We start from the raw sequence: 23185 nt of genomic DNA on the forward strand, positions 1-23185 counted from the left end.
TATTTCAAATCATATAAACTCATCTGCATTCAGCAGGGAATTATTACTGACTGCAAAGAAATGGTAATTTGAATTTTCCAATATCAATCTCTAAGATTTTTTGTACACTATGGGATGCTTTTTTGTTAATGAGGTGAGAAAACAATAGCAAGAGTGCTCTCCTCCATTTCATTGACTCTGCAATGGTGTTACTCCAGTGTCTTCATCCCTAAAGATGTATTTAAAGGCTACAGAACTTGGCAAGCACAAGAACTTTGTACAATGCTTCCAACCTGCTGAACTGGTAAAGTTTCCCAGAAAGCTAGAAGTATATGATATCACGGACTTCTGGGATGCTTGAATATTAAATACAGTTAACATAGAATACACTCTTTCCTTTAATGAGCTCCATTACCTGGCAAAATTTTACAGTGTGACTATTTAAAACATGTTTCAGTATCTTTTTTTTTTTTTAATTGGAGGATAATTGCTTTACAATGTTGTATTAGTTTTTGCCAAACAACATGAATCAGCCATAAGTGTGTGTGTGTGTATATATATATATATATCCCTTCCCTCTTGAGCCTTCCACCCACCACCACCCCCATCCCACTCCTCTAGGCCATCACAGAGCACCAGGCTGAGCTCCCTGTGTTATGCAGCAACTTCCCACTCGCTAACTGTTTTATACATGGTAATGTATGTATTTCGATGCTACTCTCAATTTATCCCACTCTCTCCTTCTTCCACTGTGTCCACAAGTCCGTTCTCAACTGCATCTCTATTCCTGCCCTATAAATAAGCCGTTTTTTCTAGATTCCATATATATGCGTTAATATGGTATTTGTTTTTCTCTTTGGAGATTTCTTTCAAAAGCTAGGAATAAAACTGCCATATGACGCAGTAATCCCACAACTGGGCATAGATTCTGAGAAACCATAATTCAAAAAGACACATATATCCCAAAGTGTTCATCACAACACTACCTACGATAGCCAGGACATGGAAGCAACCTAGATGTCTATTGATAGATAATTGGATAAAGAAGTTGCGGCACATTATGTACGATGGAATATTGCATGCTCGGTTACTCAGTTTTGTCTGACTCTTTGCGACCCCCATGGACTGTAGCCTGCCAGGCTTCTCTGTCTGTGGGATTTTCTAGGTAAGAATACTGGAGTGGGTTGCTATTTCCCCCTCCAGGGGATCTTCCTGACCTAGGGATCGAACCTACAGCTCCTGTGTCTCCTGCAGTGGCAGGCAGATTCTTTACTACTGAGTCACCTGGGAAGCTGACAATGGAATGTTACTCAGCCGTAAAAAGGAACAAATTTGAGTCAGTTGAACTAAGATAGATGTCATAGTATCTTGATTTTATCTTCTTTGGATTCCAAATTTATCCAGTAGCTGTCAAAACCCAGGCTTACTGCTGCTGTTAAATCCTTTTTAGAAGAGAGGTTTTCCTGGTAGCCCAGTGATTAAAAATCCACCCTGCAATGCAAGGGACACTGGTTTGATCCTTGGTTCAGGAAGATCCCATATGTCACAGAATAGCTAAGCCTGTGTGCCACAACTACTGAGCCTGTGCTCAAGAGTCCTCAGACCACAACTACTGAGCCCCAGCACTGCAACTACCAAAGCCTGCCGCACCTAGAGCCTGTGCTCCACAACAAGAGAAGCCGCCTCACTGGGAAAACCACGCGGCAGCAAAAAGCAGCCCCTGCTCACCACAACTAGGGAAAGTCTCATACAGCCACAAAGACTCACCACAGTCCAAAAAAAAAAAAAAAAAAAACCTTTAAAAAGTCTTTTCTACAAGATATGATTCTACCTTAAAATATTAATTTTCTTCCTTGAGATACTTCTAGATATGTAAAATGCCAAATAATACCAATTATAATTTGGGGAGAAAGGAATCAACACATATTTTAACCTTAAACAGTCTATTAGCCAGAATATTTTTTAAATCAAAAATTTAATTTTTATTTTCTGTCACTAATAGAGCAGCTAGATATTAGGACAAGGGTGAGAGGCAGCTATCTTCTTTGACAGTCGTAAGATAGCCTAGTTGAAGCTTTGATACAGTGAATCCTTTACATGACAAAAAAAAAAAAAAAATCCACACAGAAAACCAAAAACCTAAATATCTATGCAGTCTTTCCTTTAAAAATAAAACATTACAAATCCCAGTGCTTGTAGTAGCAAGTTCGAAGATTGGTTTTAAATGGTTGGGTAAAATCCACAATAGCAGTTTTGTGAGTTTTTAAGTTATACACTATTGCTGAGATATTTACCAATACCTAACACCAGGAACTGTTACTCTGATTCTTTAATTTGCAGGACCAGGCAATAATATTTATATGTTGGCTCTGTTCAGAAATTGGATTCCTTTTGCTAAGAAAAAAAGCTGCTATTTGTTGGAGTTGCCAAAGAGCAAGAGAGCAATGTCATTCAACTATTGTCCTTCACACTTAATATCTTTGTTAATAAGTAACAGCAAGTCCCAGGGAGGAACAGAGAGCACTCTGGAAATACTGCCCAATATTTGTGCACCTTGGTATGCCAACAACCATGGACCAGAGGTTTCATTTCCCGGTCACCTCAGTCTTAGCAATTTTCTACCCTTCCCTATCCCAGATATTATGTGGAGCATTAAGCAACTGAAAAGTCACAGAACTGTCTTATTCCTAGCCACTGATGCCAGGGGTGTTATTCAATAGTGTTACACGGGATGTTTTGTGAGGGAACACACAGGGCCCCCACCAGGAGAGATATGTTTCCTCTCAGAAGACTATGAAATGTTTTCCACTTGACAAAGCATGTCAGGGATCATGCAGCTGCCAGCACACAGAGGCTTGCTCCCCAAAGATGGATAAAGACATACAGAATCACACAGCGATTCCTGGAGACAGGAAGTGAGAAAGTCCCCAGATGCTAGCAGGACTCAGAAACAGGAGAAACATAGGACACAAGAGAATCCACTGTGGACAAACATGGGGATGGTCAGAGGCTTTTGTCAGGTTATTAATGAGAGCACCTACAGATTCACATGAGAATTTATTGTGTAACTTCTAAGGTTTGTTGCTTATGTTTGGGAAGGTGCATGTACTTCTTTTTACAAACTGAGTTCAGTTGATCTAAAAAATTTCCCTTGACATATCCACTAAGTCCCAAGTTCAAAAGCTCCTTTATGTTTTGTTAAACAGAGATACTTGGGTGAAACCTCCTGACTATTAGTCACCTGATGCCCAGAAAGAACAAAATGAGGTCAGCAGTTTCCCTTGCAGGATATGTTTTATCAAGTCAACCAAGCAGCAGTCAGAGCAATCCTTTTAAAAAACCAATCCAAATCACATCTAAATTATCCACTGATCCGGAACGCCAGTCATTCACCTTTTATAACACTGCCTCCATTCACCTATTTCCTTAAATTATTTTTTATCGTCTATCTCCTCTGATTAGAACATGAGAATTCTGTGTGAATTAAAGACCATTTCTGCCTGTTTCCTTGATATCCTTCCTGTCCAGAGGAGTATCTGTCACATAGTAGAAGCTCAATAAAAATATAGTTAAATTCTAAGTATACTGAGTAAATTTCCCTCACTGTGTCATCAGCCTCCTAATCGTAGTCCAAGTCCAGAGCAGTTTCTTTGAGCTTGCATTTTGGGTAAGCAGGCAAACAAAATCCTCTCTGGTTTACCCAAGTTCTAAATCCTGCTCATCTTAAGGACTGAAAATCTCAGTTTGTGCTATTTCCAGAGTAGGTACAGCTTAGAGAATTTCCCTGGAGTGTGATTTCTCTTATTCAGTACACAGGCCTTGGATCATCTCTTTTTGGCTTCTAACCATCTCAGCCGTATTCTAAGTCCTCTTTCTTCATCCCTAAAGTGTTTCCTTTTTACCTTTTTTTTTTTTAATGAACATCATATTTTCTAACTGCTCTAAATTTCTTCATAACTCTCACCTCTTCTTCCTACCCTGCCATGCCTCATAGCAATATACTATACAGCTTCTAATCTCAAACTCCTTTGCTACCTCCTCAGGTTTTCGTTAACTAGATGAGAGATTTTCTCACTTTTGTTTTAGCCCTGAAATGCTCTATTCAGATGTTTTGTTAATGCATAAACAAGTAAAATGAATCTTTAAGAAAGTATACATGAAGGGGCAGCTACACAGACCACTGTCACTGGCACACGCAAAGTGGTCTGGACATTCAGAAACCACTCTTGCGGCTTATTCTACCTTCCCAGACAAACACAGAACATAAACATAGCTACAATCCAATTAAGCTCCAATATGTTGGTCACCTAACCTGTAGATTTCCCTATGAAGGAGGACAAGATAACAATTAGCCTTGCAACACTAAGGAGGTAGAGAAAGAGAAGATTTGAAACCAATTCCATTCTCCCAAATAGAGTTTAAAAACTCTTCTGAAGGTGTGATTTTTCAAGAAAATTAAGGTTGCTATTCCTTCCGGTGAATCGTATGCAAGCACTTTCTCACACGAAGTAGCTGGTTGGTTCCATTTTAAAATTCTGTGAATGGGATGATTATTTTTTATGGGCAATGGGTATCTCTCATATTGTTTTCCTAGCATAGAAAAATGTATACTCTTGTACAGGATAGAGTTGTTTCAAATCTCATTACTTCTGTCCTCTGAGGTAGCAGTGTGTCATTAAGCGATGTCTTCAGATAAACAGAATACCTCTGAAATAAAGTTCTATCTCTCCAGCCAGAGACTTCCAGCATGAGTGGCTCCTTAATGAACCCATTTTGAGAGCACAATTAAATCCCAATTTTTTTAATAAGTGTATATATTTGTTCAGTGTCTACACAGATGTCTATGTGGCCTTTCGCCTAATATTTGGCTGGAGGGACGCTGTGTTATCAGTTTTACACTATAAACTCTTGGAAAAAGACAGTGTTTGTCTAGTTTGGCACCTTACGTCATCCACACGAGCCAGCTTAATTCACTATTTTCAATGAGAGCTGCTCTCCAGGTTTTTTTCTTTTTTTAGAAATTTCACCGTCTAGAAGTAAAACTAGTTGGGAATCAGAAGACAGGATCATGACAAGGGGAGCTACACAGCAGCTATTTCCCAACAACTTCTCACAACAGAACCCTCTGTTCTCTTTCTTCTTGGTGGAAAAAGGGTCTACTTTCCTGAGCCATTGAGATGGGTTGACAGTCAATCAAGGGATCTACTTTCCTGAGCCACTGAGATGGGTGGACAGTACCAAATAGCTATTCAGAGAGCCTGGTTCCCTGGGCACAATGCTTGGTCAAGAGAAGGGCAGGTGGCTCGGTCAGGATCAGAGCCCTTTCCTCAGAAATTGATAGACAGTAACAGAGATGGGATTTCTTTTCTCTAGATTGCAAAGCTGCCAAGGATTATCTTTGATGCTGCAATAGAAATAGCCTGCTAGAAAAGGACTCCAACACAGCAGAAAGTAGAGCCTTGAGAATGGGAAAAAGAGTTAAGATGATTCAGTTGAACCCCTGGAACTAATCATGCTTGATTCATCCCTGGAACTTTACAGTTAGTTAGGTGTGGCAAACAAACAGAAAACATTTTTTTTACAGAATTTAAGTTAGAGTAGGTTTCTATTGCATATAATTAATGTTCCTGACATATGGATCTTCTAATCCATGACTTGAGCAAATCATTTTGCTTATTTGGGTCTCTATTTTCTTAGTTTTTAAATGAGGAGTTGAACTAAATTCTTTAATGTCCCATTTAGCTCTTAAAGTCTGTGCATAAGTAAATATAATATGAAAATATATGATACTATCATGTAAAAAATACAAGAATATATTTCTTTGAGTTGCTATTGCCTTTAAGGCCTATTCCCTCTTTAGGAGGGAAAGTACAGAAAACAAAAAGGAACTGAGGTATTTAAGTTCAGAACAATAACGAGAGGAATACAATATGCATTTCTCAAAATATAACATTCAAAACTGCTGAATAAAAGCACACAAGTTTGAAAAGCAGTGAGTTTTTTTTTTTTTAACAAGAGAAAAACAGGTTTTGTTTTAAGGAAGGAGGTTAGACACAGTTCTTGAAAAAAAAATGCATTACCTATTTTCATCACTTAGTGGTGTAGTGACACATTTTACTATTTTGAATGCCAAACAAATATTAGAACACAAAAATTCCATTCCTAGGATATCAGAAGCCCCCAAATACTTCAGTGTAGTGGAATGGACCTCCTTGTAATTACAGGTGCTGTTTTCATTGCTCATAAGAAGTCTGGTTGTAGAATTGTAAGATGATTCCCTAGAAAGAGGGATCAAAAAAGACCTGGGGGAGATGGCCTTAGGTAATGATTTGATCAAGGCAATCTATAATTAGAGTCCCTTTGATCAGAAAGGGATGCTTCCTCTTCCCCAGCCCCTGAGACATATCTGCAAACCAAATGCCATATCACAGTGTGAAAAATCACTGGCTAGAGTGACAGACAAAGAAGCCAGTCTTCAAAGCACCTTTCCTGTCCTCCCTGACATCTTCCCTCTCAACCATTCATCCATAGGTTCTGCAATAGACATTAAATATATAGAAATCTGCATGCTCTGAGAACATACATGTCCTTCATCTAGACAAAAGCTCCAGGAAAGGCCTTCATGAGTAAATAAAATTCAAACTTAGACTAAAGGGATTAGGAGAAAAAGAGGAGGGCTGGCCAGATGGCACGCACATGTATATGTGTGTGTGTGTGTGTGTGTGTGTGTGTGTGTGTAGTGTTCTTGGCAAAGGAAACAGCATACATAAAAGTATATAAGTGAGCAACCTAGAGAGGTGGGATGGGGTTGAGGGTGGGATGGAGGTTCAAGAGGAAGGGGGCATAAGTATACCTATGGCTGTTTCATGTTATATATATGTCAGAAACCAACATAGTACTGTATAGCAATTATCTGCCAATTAAAAATAAATAAATTGTAGAAAGAATTAAAAAAGAATGTAAGTGAAAAAATCAATGAAAACCATTGTTATGCTGATACAATGATATTGAGATTTAGTCTAGCTTTATAAATTCTCCACTAGTGTTATTTTGTTACCCTATCCTTTTCACTATTTTTTCTCCATGAATGATAAAACCCTAAAAACAAAGTACTTGAAGGGACAGAATTCTTTCAGAGATAGCAGAGTAGTGGAAAAACTAGAATGAACTTTTATTTGATAGCTGACTGGGGATGCAGATGAAACCAAGTGAGGGATTATAGGTAGAAATGACTGGGAAAGAGTAGCAATTATCATGAGGGAAATAAGTAGAAAATTAGAATTTTCTCCATATATACTCTTCCCCCTACTCCTAACACTCCAAAAGAATGGATTTTAAGATGAGAAGAGTACAGAAATGTTCTAGCAATTACCCATTTTCAGATGACAGAATTTCATCTCATAAAAAAGAATTCCATATTATATGTAGACTCCTCGCAACTGGAAGGACATTGCTTGGAGCTTGGAGCACTAAGCCGAGGCATATTCTGAGATCAGAGGTTAGGAGGAAAGAGTGCAATGACCATATGGCCATAGTTATGGAAGCGGGGCCAGGCAGCCAGCATGCTGTGTTTGCTTCTCTTATCCAGATCACGAGAGGGCACCTAATTTGAGCCAATAATAACTTTCTAGCTGAAACTGCTAGTGCTACTGAGTTTTCTAAATCATTTGTTCATGTAAAGAATTCTACTACTATGGAATACTACCCTTAGGAAGTTGGAATGAGGTAATGGATGAACAGAAGATAGGGACTAAAGTTCCAACTCTGGTTCTACTATTGTTGACTGAGCGTTCTGACAAAGACTGACAACCTTTGGGCCTTGGATTTCTCACTTATCAACTCTAATCACATTACTAATTCCAGATTTAATCTCCACTCCATTGCTTGACTATAAATATTTTGACTATAAGTATTTTCCCAACCAGTGGATGCAATGGGTAGTAGAGACTGCCAAATATAACTATCTTTGGTCTGAGCTCCTCTTCTTTTCAGTAATAGAACCTTGTTCCCATTAACTAAATTGTAATAAGACATACACATGGCCACTTGCTTAATACTACATTTCTCAGCTTCACTGATACTTAGCTGTGTCCACATGACAATATTCTAAGCAGTGGAATGTATACAACTTCTGCATCACTTAAAAACAAGAAATTGCCTGTCTATCACTACCTCTTTTTTTTTTTCCTATGAACGGAAATGTGAACAGGGCACTGATGAACCAACTTTGACCAAACAGACTACAAATAAAACACCTGAGGAGGTCGATATTAGAGCAATAGGTCAAAGAAAACAGTGCTCCTGGCCATTCCCGTGAAGAGAGCTTCCTATCTCTCGAGACAGAAATGAACTTCTCTCTTGCTTCAAGATCCCAACTAATTTACAAACTCAAATGTTTAGAGAAACCACAAAGTCAATAAAAATCAGTGAATTATCTTGATGAGGACTGCCCAAGTCTGGAGAACAAAGGCCCTATCTGAAGGAACAGCCATAAAAAAACTCTGTCCCACAACCACATGGGGATGTAGGTCTAGGGTTTCCAATCCTGGTAATTTATCAGGAGATCTGGATTCTCAAGTACAATCTTCAATTTTTATAAAATCTTGGAAACTATAAAAATTTTTAAAAATTAGCCACAGGTTAAACAAAATGCCTCTCTATGACTCAAACCTATGACCTAGATTATGACATTCTATTAATTATGAGACAATATTGAATACAAAATGCACAAATACACCATCCTCTTAACAACAGGATCCTTTCCAAAAGAAAAAAATGCAAAAAGGAAACTTTATTACATTACGTGTATACACTGACTGCCAGGTATACCTTGATATCAGAAATGTTAAAATACAAAAAATATGTATCCTTTTAGTTGTTGTTTAGTTGCTAAGTCATGTCTGACTTTTTTGAGTCCCCATGGACTGGAGCCCGCCAGTCTCCTCTGTCCACAGGATTTCCCAGGCAAGAATACTGGAGTGGGCAGCCATTTCCTTCTCCAGGGGATCATCCTGGACCAGGGGCTGAACTGACATCTCCTGGATTGGCAGGCAGATTTTTTGCCACTGAGTTACCAGGGAAGTCCTCACACATCTTTATAAGGTTGGATAAATTTAGTATGTTTTTAGGACAAAATCCTAAATTTGAAAAACATTCCAGTTAATAACAATGAAAATGTAGTATAATGAACCAAAATTCTTCAATCACCCTCAACTCTGCAATAGGAAGCAGCTAGATAGCTTGTAAAGCCAACAACTGCAACCCATACGATAACTGCATTGTCAAGAACTCAAATATCCCACGCCCATTTGATTGTCTATGACATTAATTGTGGACTTTTATATTTATCTTTTTCTTCATTTCAATGCTGTGTAGCCACTCATAAAGAGTGGCTTTAAATAAATTTACTTTATAGTGAATTTATTCCATGGCTTTTGAACTTAATATTGAGGCAAAATGCACACTCAGTATGAACATATAGAGTTAATCATTTTAATTAAGAAGTAATTTCAGCCATACCACCTCTGACCCCTTAGAATAAAAGGTAACTAAACTTACTTCTGAGCCTCAAATTAGGAAAGAAAACATTTATGGAGCCAAACCTTCCCCAAATACTTAATACATTACACTGCTAAGGTTATCTTCTGTGGTTCCTTTGTATCAACAAGCAAGCGAACACCAACACCAGCTTGAGCAAGGCAAGGCTGTGAGACAATAAGAAGCAGTGTTGTGGGGTGTGAACAGAGTCAGAAGGTGGCCACAAAGGTTTGTCTGAACCCAATGCTCCTTGTGGGTGGCCCTCTGAAAGTCAAACAGGAAGGCTCTAGAAGAATGGTGCTGAGTACAATGTATGTACTTACTGGACCATTCCCCGGTCTTCACTGGCACTGACCTAGACCATGATTCATCTGTTCATTTTTTAAATCATTTGAATTTATAGAGAAAATAAGACATTTAAAATTGGCTTTTCAGGGAGAATGGATACACCATGATATGGTTGCTGATATGCAGATGTCACCACTTTAATGGCAGAAAGTGAAGAACTAAAGAGCCTCTTAATGAAGGTGAAAGAGGAGAGTAAAAGAACTGGCTTAAAACTTAACATTCAAAAACTGAAGATCATAGCATCTGGTCCCATTACTTCATGGCAAACAGATGGGAAAAAAGTGGAAACACAGCAGACTTTATTTTCTTGGGCTCCAAAATCACTGTGACTGCAGCCATGAAAGTAAAAGACACTTGCTCCTTGGAAGAAAAGCTATGACAAACCTAGACAGAGTATTAAAAAGCAGAGACATTATTTTGCCAACAAAGGTTCTCATAGTCAAAGTGGTAGTTTTTCTAGTAGTCATGTACGGATGTGAGGGTTGGACCATAAAGAAAGCTAAGCACCAAAGAATTGATGTTTTTGAACTGTGGTACTAGAGAAGACTCTTAGGAGTCCCTTGGGCAGCACGATCAAATCAGTCAATCCTAAGGGAAATCAGTCCTGAATATTCATTGGAATGACTGATGCTGAAGCTGAAGCTCCAATTCTCTGGCTACCTGATGTGAAAAGATGACTCATTAGAAAAGACCCGGATGCTGGAAAAGATTGAAGACAGGAGGAGAGGAGTGCGACAGAGGATGAGATAGTTGGAAGGCATCATCGACTCAATGGACATGAGTTTAAGCAAATTGCGGGAGATAGTGAGGGACAGGGAAGCCTGGCGTGTTGCAGTTCATGGGGTCACAAAGGGCAGGACGCGGCTTTCACAAAGGGAAGAACAGAGCTTAGTGACTGAACAACATATGTATGCTGGGCCCCTTCATTGTTCCCCTGAAACTATTACAACTATAGCCCACTGTTAATGGGCTATACTCCAATATAAAATTAAAAGTTAAAAATAAATAAGTAAATAAAATTGGCTTTTAAAAATGGGCCACATGACTTAAATACTAAGAATCAAGACACAAACAAGGAATTTCAAGTTTATTTGTTTCTTAAAAGATCTTCATTTGTTCTGTTGAGAATACTCAGTCAAAGGAAGCTCACTATTGCGTATGAGTTTCAGTATCTGCCTGAGTGCAGAAGATAGAGGGTTAAGTTTAAATTATGTAGTTTAGTTTTGTTGGGTTTTTGTTTTTACCTCTTTATATGCTGCAGTGCACTCATAGTAGTCTCTGGAAGGCAGGCCAAGTTGAGGTTGGTCAATCTATAAAAAATGTTCAAAGAAGAAAATATTCAGTTGACAAATTATGAGCATGCCTACCTATGTGTAAGCAAGATCTTAATGCTCTCGCTCTGTATAACAAGATAACACTGAATGACTATACAATTAAGAAATGGTTTCCATAATACTTCTCAGTGTTAAACTGATGGGTAGGTGTGACAATCTGGAAGATCATATTACAGATATTTGAGAGAAACCAGGGAAATCTTAAACCCACAAAAACCATATGGGGAAGGAGTTTAATGTATAACAATGGGAGAGATAAACAAATACACGTTAGAATCTAGGGCTGGAGAGTTTTATACTTTCATAGGACATTTCAGGTCCCTGAGTTTCTAATATACTCCCTTGCTGGATGTTTTCTTCTGCCCCTACCCTTAACTGTAATGGAAAAAAATAAAGAAAGAAAGAAAAGGTAGAAAATGTCTATGGTGACTCAAGAAATTCTAAGCTAGTAGAAATCTTGCCAGAGATTTTTTTGAGACTCTCTACCCTAAGAGGGGGCTTCCTTGGTAGCTCAGTTGGTAAAGAATCTGCCTGCAATGCAGGAGATCGGAGTTCAATCCCTGGGTCAGGAAGATTCCATGGAGAAGGGAATGTGTTAGTATTCTTGCCTGGAGAATCCCTACAGAAGAGGAGCCTGGTGGGTTATAATCCATGAGATGACAAAGAGTCGGACATGACTGAGCAACAAACACACACATACACAACACCCTAAGAGGACAGAGGAGACTCCTCTTCAGTTCTCTTCAGAGCTGCCCCACTCAGGACATCAGCAGAACCAGCTGCCAGCTGAGCATATGAAAGAGGTAACCTATCTCTGCTCCAGCACGTCCACTCCACCCTGGATACCTCACAAAAGCTCCTAGACATCCTCGCAGCTTTATGAGATTCCCTCCTACATGCTGCACAGTAAGTGGGTAAAGTAAACTAGAGCATTTATGGGTGGAAGTGAGAATCCTAGCAGTGTAAAGAAACAGGGCAATATAAAAGAAACAGAACCCAGAAGACTGGCGGGGAAAGAACCAGAAGACATCCCCACAGGAGGGGTCCTGTTCCTTCTCTAACCTTCTGAGCCTCCTTAGCAACCCTCATATGGTGATCAAGCAGGATGCTGGTATTCCACAGTCAAAGGAAAGACTCTAGGAAGGCAGAAAGGATCCACTGCAGACGAGTCAGGTTCAATTGTTTTCATGGTTTTAATAAAAATGACCATAAGGATTTACATAACTGTGATATACATAAGCTTCTGTGACCTGTAACTTTTGGTAGTTTCTTTTACAGGAGACTAAAGAAAAGCTCTGTAAATGTTTTACTCCATTCCAAACATACTTATTAAGTACTAATCTCATCTTAGGCGATGTCTTAGGTTAACCTAAATGAATGGTTTATACTCTAAAAAAAATCAAATAAAGCCCTTTAAAAAGAACGACATTTTGCTTACTTTAACTGGGAAAAAAAGTACAGACGTAGCAAGCATCAAAATTATGTTCAAAATCCCATTTTTATGATCTTGTTGGAGTCAATTAGGAATTTCTGGTTTCTAACCTGTATTACTTATATAGACTAGACCATGCTCCTTTCATGAACATACAGAGAAATCAAGTGCTTTTTCTAAATTGTTGTTGTTTAGTCACTAAGTTGTGTCCAACTCTTTGTGACTCCGTGGACTGTAGCCCACCAGGCTCCTCTGCCCCTGGGATTCCCCAAGCCAAGAATACTGGAGTGGACTGCCATGCCCTCCTCCAGGGGATCTTCCTGCCCCAGGGATCAAACTTAAGTCTCCTGTATTGGCCGGTGGGTTCTTTACCACTGAGCCACCAGGGAAGCCCCTTTTCTAAACAGGAGAGACCTAAAGTCTTTCATTTCTTATCATTCATTTTTATAAAGGGAGAACTGTCTAAACAAAGATAGCAGAAAGGAAAGTTGAATGTCTATAACACAGCATCAAGAAAACAGTTTCAAAATTGGAAATCCAGGTATCTGTCCTTGAATTTATTACCACTTTGTTCCTATAACTCAAATAAAAATAAGCCTTATTTCAAAATATCAATAACAACAATGCATGTGAATGTTTTGTCACAATTTAAAGATAACTCTGGTTGTTGGCCATACAAACTTACATGAATTATATGATTGGTAGAGTTTTTATCATCAGTGCCAACAAAAAAATTAATAATGACTTTTTTTCCATATTTAGAATTCAGTTGTGCAATAGATTTCTCAGCTGTCCAAGAAGAACCTAAAGAAATGAAAGGTGAAGTATATGATTAGATGTTTATTGCATTAATATGATACTATAGTATAATAATAACAGATTTTATACAGAAATAATTTTTTTTAAAGGGAAGACTGTCTTACCATATTTTTGCTCCCAGTTTTCTAGCGCCACTGGCCAATCATATATATCTGGCAACAGTCTGAGCAGAGGTTCTCCGCCTCTGCTCTCAATAGCACCTTTAAAAAATAATGAATATAAATATATTATGAAGTCTATACATATTTTGGCATACTCCTAGTAAAATAAAATAAAGAGCACTTACTTTCATTTATGCAAGATCTATATAACATTTTTGCTTTCTGCACTGCTATAATATCTTCAGTTTTGGGTTCCTGAAGGACATCTGAAATGGAGTGTTGGTAAAACACATCAGTTCATCTGCAGCTCTAAAGAATATTTTCAATGCAAGTTTGGTTAAAAAAAAAAAAAAAAAACACAACAAAACACAGCAACTTGTATGTGTCCATACCTCTCCCATTCCAGGAGAGGCAGATGGCAACTCCTGGAACTGGAGAGGGAGTTGCCATCTTAGGAGATCATTATTCCTGGTAGAGAAGGAGGAGTTACTTTCATTAGCCAACTTAAATGAAAGTCTTTTTGACTAGATTATTAGTTTCTGGTGAACAGTGATATGTACTGCTCTGCCATACAGAAGTTACTTTTTCTGGTATTGAGATTAAAAAGAAAACAAATTTGTTTTGGAATTTTGAATTTAATACGATAGTCTTCTTGATGGTTGGAGGGTAATTATTTTTGTGTGATCATACTGTTCATGCTCCAGATGAAATGTTCTACTTGCTTGGATATTAAAAAATAGTAAAAAAAAAAAAAGTTTTTATTTTTACAAAGTAACTTCTAAACGAGAACACAGAATGTAGGATAACAAAGGACTAGACACAACTTCCTCAACTTCCCAGGGAGAATGTCTTGATTATATCTGGGTTAGAACAGATATACCTAGTTTGGAAGGCAAATCTTGGTAATATCTTATAGCAACTTCAACACAGGGCCAGGGTAGAAATAACATGCATGTCCTGTTTAGCAGAAATCATTTAATTTCTCCTATAAAATGCATAAAGATGCCACCTTCATGGATAATACAGCATTTATCATGTTATATACAAATGAAAGCAGGAATGCTGAAATGCCAACATATTCATTTTAGTGTCTTCCATCCTTAGAGTGACTCAGCAATGGTCCACAAAACTTGGAGGGATTATCAACTTTTAATTTTGTGTGACACTCCCTGTAATGGCTTTCACACTCCCAGGTAAAATCTTGAAAATGGATGTTATTAATTGCTAAGTTGTGCCTGACTCTTTTGTGACCCCATAGACTATGGCCCACCAGGCTCTTCTGTCCATGGAATTTCCCAGGCAAGAATAATGGAGTGGGCTGCCATTTCCTTCTTCAGGGGATCTTCCTGACCCCAGGAGACCGAACCCACATCTCCTGCACTGGCAGGCAGATTCTCTACCACTGAGCCACCTGGGAAGGCCTTAAAATGGATATATTAAGACGGAAATCTTTGATACATAAACTTAAACTTCACTAACCTTTCAAAACGACTTCTAATTCATCTCTTAAAATGTCAAAGTTACTGTAACGAGAGCTGGTCTCAGGAATGACGTTACGTTTCAACCAGCCTCCGCAAGCGTATTTGAAAAAGTCCGCACAAGGCTCAACAGTGGCATCCATGTTCTGGATCAGTCGAGCGGCTGAAAGACCAGAGAAAGGATGAGATACAGTGAAGGGTTTGTTTCATAAGTAGTTTGGAAGGGGAAAAAAAGAGACACGTTACTTCTTTATGATCAAGTCAACTGGACTGATGCTCTTCTTTTTACTTGTGGAACTGTGGACTTAGGTTGAGTGATCAATATTACCTGTGTATACTCCTTCCTTTTCTATAGTTGGTTGGTTTTATTCTTGAGAGGTCTGGGTCCTCCTATCCTGCATCTTATCTCTTTCTTTAAATAACCAAGTGTCTTGCTAGTTTCTACCTCAGATGAAAGAAAGAATGCAGGCCTTCCTTAGCCGTCCTGGGCCTGGAGTCACTCTGCATTCTGATAACTTTGGCTGCTGACTTTGTTCTTCAAGGTGCTGTGACCTTTGACCATCTACGAGGCTCTAAGGCATGTGGGATTGTTAATGAATTTTATTGTTTCAGTAAAGATCTGAAGCTATAGTTAAAACTTCTTGGACTCTGTTTACGATATTTCTGCAATTCATACTGGATATCCAATCTGCATTTGTTTATGTAGAGTCTGACATTATAAAATTAGCTGTAAGCTTGTTAGTTTTTCTTTCATCCATGATTTTATCTTTGAGAATTATGATGAAAAATCAACCAATGTTGAGTATTTACAATGTGAAAAACACTGACTATACTAGGTGTCTCAATTAATAAAGAGATGTATGAAGAGAAAAATATTATATTATGTACAGGACTCCTGTGCTCACAATTTCTACACCTGAAACAGTGAGAAAACCCTACCATTGCCCTCCCCACATTCTTTCTCATACAAGTTGAACTGTTTTGCAAGGAAAACAAAAGAGCAATTGAGAATTCATCTGCATCAAGAAAGTATAAATTCTCAAGTGAGCTTTTGAAAATACTTTGCCTTCTGAATAAATTAATTAATTAAACACTTTTAAAGAACTGCTGAGCTGTGTGGATTTTTCCAGCTTGGAATAGTAAATCTGTCTTCCAGCTGAGCCTCGAGCCCCTGCTTCTGACCCTTTCTGGACACATTTGCCTGGCTGTCTTCTCAGTCTCCATCTCTTTAAGACTAAACTCTCTGGGTCGCCTCCAAACCAGTCCTCTCTGGATGTTTGTACTTTGGCAAGCTGAACAATTGTTATCACAGCCTCCCAGGTTTGAAATCTTGTGTAGAATTCTGTGTTTCATGCTCTCTCTTGGGCTATCAGTAACTCTTTAGCCTTTTTCCTATACTCTAGACAATCAATGTCAACCTAGTTTACATCTTCATCCCTTTTGACTAGACATCACCCAACTACTCCTCTTGCTCTTCATTGTACTCTCTCTCTACTTCTATGCATATGTTGCATATCTTTCACAAGATAAACTTCCCCAAAGACCCTTTTGCTCTAGCTACTCCCTTGCTCAAAAATGTCAGTGGCTTGACACTGCCCAGGTTAAATTATGAACTCTTGAACTTGGCTAATCAAAAGTCTCTACCTTCTCTCTTTTTTCCTCTCTATGTAAAGTCACTCAGTCGTATCCAACTCTTTGCGACCCCATGGACTGTAGCCTATCAGGCTCCTCCATCCATGGGATTTTCCAGGCAAGAGTGCTGGAGTGGATTGCCATTTTCTTCTCCAGGGGACCTCCCCGAGCCAGGAATCGAACCCGGGTCTCCCGCATTGCAGGTAAACGCTTTACTGTCTGAGCCACCAGGGAAACCCTTTTTACTCTCTGGGTTTTCACAAAACACTGTACTTTGCCAGGTGGGTTTTGCCGCATGGACCACAAACACTCCTGTGCTTCTCTACCCTGCATCTTTGTTTCTCTCCTCCTCACTCCACCCTTGTTTAAAAAAACAGTTTTATTGGAGTACAGTTCCTTTGTAATGTTGTGTTAGTTTCTCCTGTACAGAAAAGTGAATCAGCTGTACATAAACATATATTCCCTCTTTGTCACCACAGAGCAACGAGTAGAGTTCCCTGTGCCATGCAGTAGGTTCCTGTTAGTTATTTCTTTTATACATAGTAGCATATACATGTCAATCCCAATCTCCCAGTTCATCCCACCTTCTCTTGCCTCGCCTTGGTATCCGTATGTTTGTGTCTTTATTTCTGCTTTGCAAATAGGTTCATCTGCACCATTTTCCTAGATTCCACATATATGTGTTAATATACTATTTTTTTTCCTCCTTCTGACTTACTTCCCACCATATGACATGCTCAAGGTCTACTCATGTCTCTGTAAATGGCACAATTTCATTCCTTTTTATGGCTGAGTAGAAACTTGACCCTTTTAACTTCTCCCATTCTTTCCAAATTCTACCCACGACTCAAGGTTCAGCTTCTGTCCCATCTCTTCCAAACTATAGGGAAAATTTCTTTCTCTGAACTCCTGGGAGCTCACTGTCTCACTCAGTCTTGAATGCTCTAGATTAGGCTATTTTGAATTTCTCATGTGAATACCTGCTGAGTCTTCCTAACCATTCTGTTGATGAACTCAACCTCTTTGTATTCCTGTCACCTGGAATGTTCAGTAAATTGCGTTGTTTGTATGACGACATTACTGAATCATCAATGAGTCCTTTTACTTGTTCCTCCTACACATCTCCTTCCCCAGTTCCTGCAGGTCAGACCAGTTCTCATTTCACAGCCTCCAGAGTCAATCCCATACTTCCAGTTCCCACAGTTTCCATTCTTTCTTGGGCCTTCCTCTCTAAGGCTCTATTCATGTCCTTTCACCAAAGTATGGCCCCAGGCCTCTCCCCATGCCATCCATCCCACGTGTCAAATGGATTCACACCATCCTAGCATTTCAGTATGAGATTTTCCACTCCAAACTATTCAATATTCCACTACAAAGTACTCAATCATCTCGCATTCATAATAAAATCCAGATTCATAGCATAATCTAACTTTAATATACCTAGTGAAGCTTCTCTCACCACATTCTTACATGAGCCATCTGCCCCAATTAAATGAATGTATTCATTTTATGCTATGAAACATCTTACATTTCTCCATTTCTGTAACTTTGACTATGTTGCCTCAACCCTTGTCAAAATATCCTTTTTTACTTTTTCACATTCAGAAATTTTAGGCTCGTTCACGGCCCAGTTCAAATCCTTTTTCTTCATGAAGGACGGTCCCTACAAAGCCCATACTGGCTGACATCCATTTTTCTGTTGGAAAATCCATTGCCTCTTCACCTGGATTGTGGTTCCCGTAAAGGTAGAGATACAATTTCCAGTTTTCTCTCAGAGCCTAACATTGTGCTTGATCAAGACTTGTCAGTAAAAATTCTAACTTGAAACTTCGGTAAAGATTAAGAAATAGATCCTAAAAAGGAGAAAATGAAAATCTCTTAAACTTTTAAGGAAATGAAGATAGGATGACAGGGGAAATAAAAATAAAGACCTTAAATAATAGAAGATTATTATGTAAAGTGAAAAGCCAGAAAGCTGGAACCTGAAAGGACTACTATCTGAAGACATTCTCAGCACACACATTCTCAGCAATTTATACAACTCCTGTCTTTCAACATCCTTTAAAAAGTGTAAGCTGAATGTTGTAAAGGCAACCACCATTTTGAAAGTACTTCTACTTTCTTCTCTTCTCTAGATGGCTTCTATCCTAACACCACAAAGAGCCATAGACTCCTAGTTAGGAGGGCATCAAGCTCAGAGGTTAAAGCGTCTGCCTCCAATGTGGGAGACCTGGGTTCGATCCCTGGGTCGGGAAGTTCCCCTGGAGAAGGAAATGGTAACCCACTCCAGTATTCTTGCCTGGAGAATCCCAGGGATGGAGAAGCCTGGTAGCCTACAGTCCACGGGGTCGCAAAGAGTCGGACACGACTGAGCGACTCCACTTTCACTTTCTTTCAGGAGGGCATCGAACACATACTGACCCACCCTGAATGAAAAGGAGGAGCAGTGGCTTAAGTTCCACATTCATGAGCTCAAATGAGCGCAAATACATGCCACGTTCACACAGTCTCACCTCCCACAACGAAAAAGACGATCCTTCCCATCTTAGGCTGAATTCCTCACTTGATACCCAGTGAAACTACTTACGTCTGGACAACAAACCAAAGAAGCAGCATTCAAGCAATTTGTGAGGTATGTGCAGAGAGAGAGAGAGAGAGAGAGCGAGAGAGAGAGAGAGAGAGAGAGAGCGAGAGAGAGAGCAAGAGCGAGAGTGAGCACACCTCTGCCAACCATTTCTGTGCCACTTTTAAAGTTTCCCTTTGACCAGAGAGCTCATCGGAGCGCAGGAGCTTCCAATCACATCAAAGAAAGTTCTGTTCTGATGAATATTTTGGGGCCATGGGCCAAGGCAAGTCATGGGCTAGCACTTTCATGCTGGGGCTTTGATCAACCTTCCTTTAATCTCTTATTGTGGGTTTTGATTCCCGTTTTGCACCTTATCCTCTGGACCTCCTCTGTGCTGGCTTTCCTTTGAAGTCAGCAGTAGACTCACGGGTAGGAGGGCCATAGGAAACAGACCCACCACTGTCAAACTGATTGTAATTGTTTTTATACTTTGTGCTTTGTTTTGAATTACTCAACCTCTCCACAAAGCCACACCTGGGGCTCTTCAGATGTTTCCTAATCTGTGAGTTTCTGACTTCTGAGTAAACAAATGTGGTTTAAAAACAAACAAAATTATTTTACTTTCATAAACAGGCACAAAAATGATGTAGCAAATGCCTATGTATTGACATGAAATGATGTTGACCAGATGTTTATAAAGGTGAAAAAATGTGTATATTATGATTTTTTGAAAATCTGCATAAAAACAGAGACAGTCTAAAAGGTCTTTACAACAATTATATCCCGGTAGAGGGATTATGAGTGTGTTTAATTTTGTGTTATTTGCTTATCTCTATTTTCCAATTTGTATTAGATGAACATGCTTTGCTTTTACAATAAGAAAAGAGTTTATTTTTAACTTAAGAAAATAGTCACACAAAGACAAGAAAAGTAATCTTTTATTAATAATGAGCTTATTTCTCATGAATGACAATTCTGAATGTTCTAGGCTGATAATAAATGGCACACTGTTTTTTTCTCCAACTAATCTTTTTGTAACATTTGCCCAACTTATTTGACCATAGGAATTTAAAAACAAGCTCAGCTACCATCTGGGACATTATTAATTGCTGTATTCATTACCAGGGTCTATCATATGGGTATGGATTAAAAGATGCTACATAAGCTGAGAAAATGTTTAGAGTTCTTAAATTAGTCAAACTTGTTCTGAATCCCTGAGCTTCCCCACTTTCTAGCTGTAAAAGAATAAGTAGTTCCTGGACGTCCCTGGTAGTCCAGTGGTTAAGAATCTGCCTTCCATTTAAGGAAAAAAAAAAGAATCTGCCTTCCAATGCAGGGGACACAGGTTTGATCTCTAGTCAGGGAAGTAAGATCCCACATGCTGCAAAGCAACTAAGCCTGCACTCAGACACCACAACTACTGAAGCCCACATTCTGTGAGCTTGTGGGTCATGTGGTCCACAACTAGAGAAAGCCTGTGCACCACAAGAAAGACCCAGGGCAGCCAAAAAGAAAACCAGCCAAAAAAGTAGCTTCCCTGAGATCCAGAAGCTAGTAAGTAAAGGAGACCCAGAACTTACACTTGGGTGTGTGTGGCTCCCCATTCACACTCTCCCCTCCACACTCTGGCCATAGCTGGAGTGTGTGAGAAGCAGTTAGCATGCGCCATCCCTCTCTCCTCCTCCACCTCTTCCCAATTACCCTTTATTCTCTCCTTGCCCTGCCCTCTTCTTCACCTCCTCTCCTCCCCTCAATGTTGAGCTTATCACCAGAAACTAGCGCAGAGTCCAAGAAAGGAGAAGGCATCAGAATTTGGAGTCTGTAGGGGCCAGGAAGAAGGACAGGGAAAGAAACAGATGAATTCTTCACAGAGGAACAAGCAGACAGAGGCACACCCAGGAGAGCTCTTCTTGAGGTAGACACGTAGCAGGGTTCTTGCCTAACCCTCCTCTAGATAGAACAGGATGGATGATGGAGAGAGAAGATTTTCCATGATATATTTTACAGCAACAACTTTCAACTCTGTTTAACCATGTGAATCACCTTAGAAGCCTTTTAAACATAAAGATGCAAAGTATAGATCCCTGATCAATCAAAACCTTTGAGGTGGTTCCAGCATCTTTTAATGCTTCCTGAATGATTCTAATGTCCATCCAAGGGAAGAACTACCAGATTAGACAATAGAGAAACATGGAAAATGAAAACAAGAGAACTCAGTATCAGCAAGTAAAGATAGTACTATGCTTAGATGTATGTGTGTGTGCTCAGTTGTGTCCAACGTTTTGCGACCTGACTGACCCATGGACTCTAGCCTGTCAGGCTCTGCTGTCAATGAAACTTTCAAGGGAAGGATACTGGAGTGGGTTGCCCTTTCCTACTCCAGGCATACCTGGATTGATCAGGCCTATTCCTTCTCACCTTTCCAGCCTATAAGTGTGAATGGCCTCGTGTCATGACAACCCATATTTCTGAGTGCACTGATCCTTTCCGAGTCCCTGGCACAGTATGGAAGGTAACCACACACGTGTCTTCTGTACAGGCCCACTCTCCTTAGGCCTCCAATATACTGGCTTTGCCTCCACAACCTTTTTTCCTGGATCCCATCCACAACCTCTGGTGCAGGGAACATGCTCTCTTCCATCAGTCACTGTCTTAGAGGAGTCCCAAGAGGGCTTACGGTCCCTCCAGGTGAGGAGCTCTCTTGATTTTATCTCCATGCCTTCCTCTACCAAGAACCACAAGGACCAGTGAGCCTGGTTTGGGGGGAGAGCCACAATAGCCAAAACTGGACTGCATACAGAATCACTTCTCTGATGGGAAAGGTTTTCTTCAACAGACATTTGTGTTGAGCTTGACTTTTTATTCCTCTGAGATGAGCTCTATCTATCTCAGGAGGGCCCTGGCCCTCTCAGCAAACAGACCCAAGACACAACCACTCCACTAGTTATCAGACAAGATTAGGCATGGTGGAATTCCAGCTTCACTAGAAACCAGCTACTGGTCTACCTCAAGAAGAGGCAATCCATGGTCTGCCTTTGAATGCCAATAGCTTCCAATATCTTAGGATCCCCCTTTTTTATCTGTATGCCATGCTTTCAAATAACATCAATGGTTTGCTGACTGAAAATGGAATTTGGGGCAATATCAAAAGAAAGATTTCTAAATTTATACATGTACATTCCATAGAGGCCAGTTTTCTGGTTCTGTGTGTATGAATGTGTATGTGTATTTTAAAGAGACTTCTGCAGGTGTCAAGTGCTCCTAGGAAGACTCTCAGGAAAATAATGTAATCTGAAATAAATGATTGCCACTGGATAGCAAGAAGCTTTGTGTTGTGGCACTTTGTTGTAAGTTTAATTTTCTTTAATGTTGATCCTTACTTAGTAGATCACTGATACATTCCCGTGCAAATGAATTAACAGGAATCATGAATAGGGTTCAGACTTAAACTGAAGAAAGTAGGGAAAACCACTAAAGCATTCAGGTATGACCTAAATCAAATCCCTTATTGATTATACAGTGAAGTGAGAAATAGATTCAAGGGATTAGATCTGTTAGACAGAGTGCCTGGTGAACTATGGACAGAGGTTCGTGACATTGTGCAGGAGGCAGTGATCAAACCATCCCCAAGAAAAAGAAATGCAAAAAGGCAAAATGGTGGTCTGAGGAAGCCTTACAAATAGCTGTGAAAAGAAGAGAAGCTAAAGGCAATGGAGAAAAGGAACGATATACCCAATTGAATGCAGAGTTCCAAAGAATAGCAAGGAGAGATAAGAAAGCCTTCCTCGGTGATCAGTGCAAAGAAATATAGAAAAACAATAGAATGGGAAAGACTAGAGATCTCTTCAAGAGAATTAGAGATACCAAGAGAATACGTCATGCAAAGATGGGCACAATAAAGGACAGAAATGGTATGGACCTAAGAGAAGCAGAAGATATTAAGAAGAAATGGCAAGAAT

At 39.5% G+C, this 23185-nt stretch overlaps 1 protein-coding gene and 2 long non-coding RNA genes across 26 annotated transcripts in view; 2 read left to right on the forward strand and 1 right to left on the reverse strand.

Annotated features, from left to right (window-relative positions):
- Positions 1-11606, forward strand: part of LOC138424843 (uncharacterized) — a 62468-nt gene extending 50862 nt beyond the window's left edge. Inside the window, exon 2 of the long non-coding RNA XR_011250988.1 lies at positions 9952-11606. This is a non-coding gene — a long non-coding RNA (uncharacterized lncRNA). The remainder of the gene's footprint in view (positions 1-9951) is intronic.
- MME (membrane metalloendopeptidase) overlaps positions 1-23185 on the reverse strand; it is a 109006-nt gene that overhangs the window by 55123 nt on the left and 30698 nt on the right. For all 24 annotated transcript variants that reach the window (XM_069562253.1, XM_069562168.1, XM_069562178.1 and 21 more), the window contains 5 exons: positions 15030-15191; positions 13736-13816; positions 13554-13649; positions 13316-13434; positions 11109-11174 (listed from right to left, as the gene is read on the reverse strand). In XM_069562253.1, coding sequence (XP_069418354.1) covers positions 11109-11174; positions 13316-13434; positions 13554-13649; positions 13736-13816; positions 15030-15191 — 524 coding nt within the window. The remainder of the gene's footprint in view (positions 1-11108; positions 11175-13315; positions 13435-13553; positions 13650-13735; positions 13817-15029; positions 15192-23185) is intronic.
- LOC138424839 (uncharacterized) lies at positions 13393-22866 on the forward strand. The gene is made up of 3 exons (XR_011250984.1): positions 13393-13449; positions 14655-14743; positions 19059-22866. It is a non-coding gene; the product is annotated as an uncharacterized lncRNA (long non-coding RNA).

This window comes from Ovis canadensis, chromosome 1 (genome assembly GCF_042477335.2).
Source record: "Ovis canadensis isolate MfBH-ARS-UI-01 breed Bighorn chromosome 1, ARS-UI_OviCan_v2, whole genome shotgun sequence".
Classification (NCBI taxonomy): Eukaryota; Metazoa; Chordata; class Mammalia; order Artiodactyla; family Bovidae; genus Ovis; species Ovis canadensis.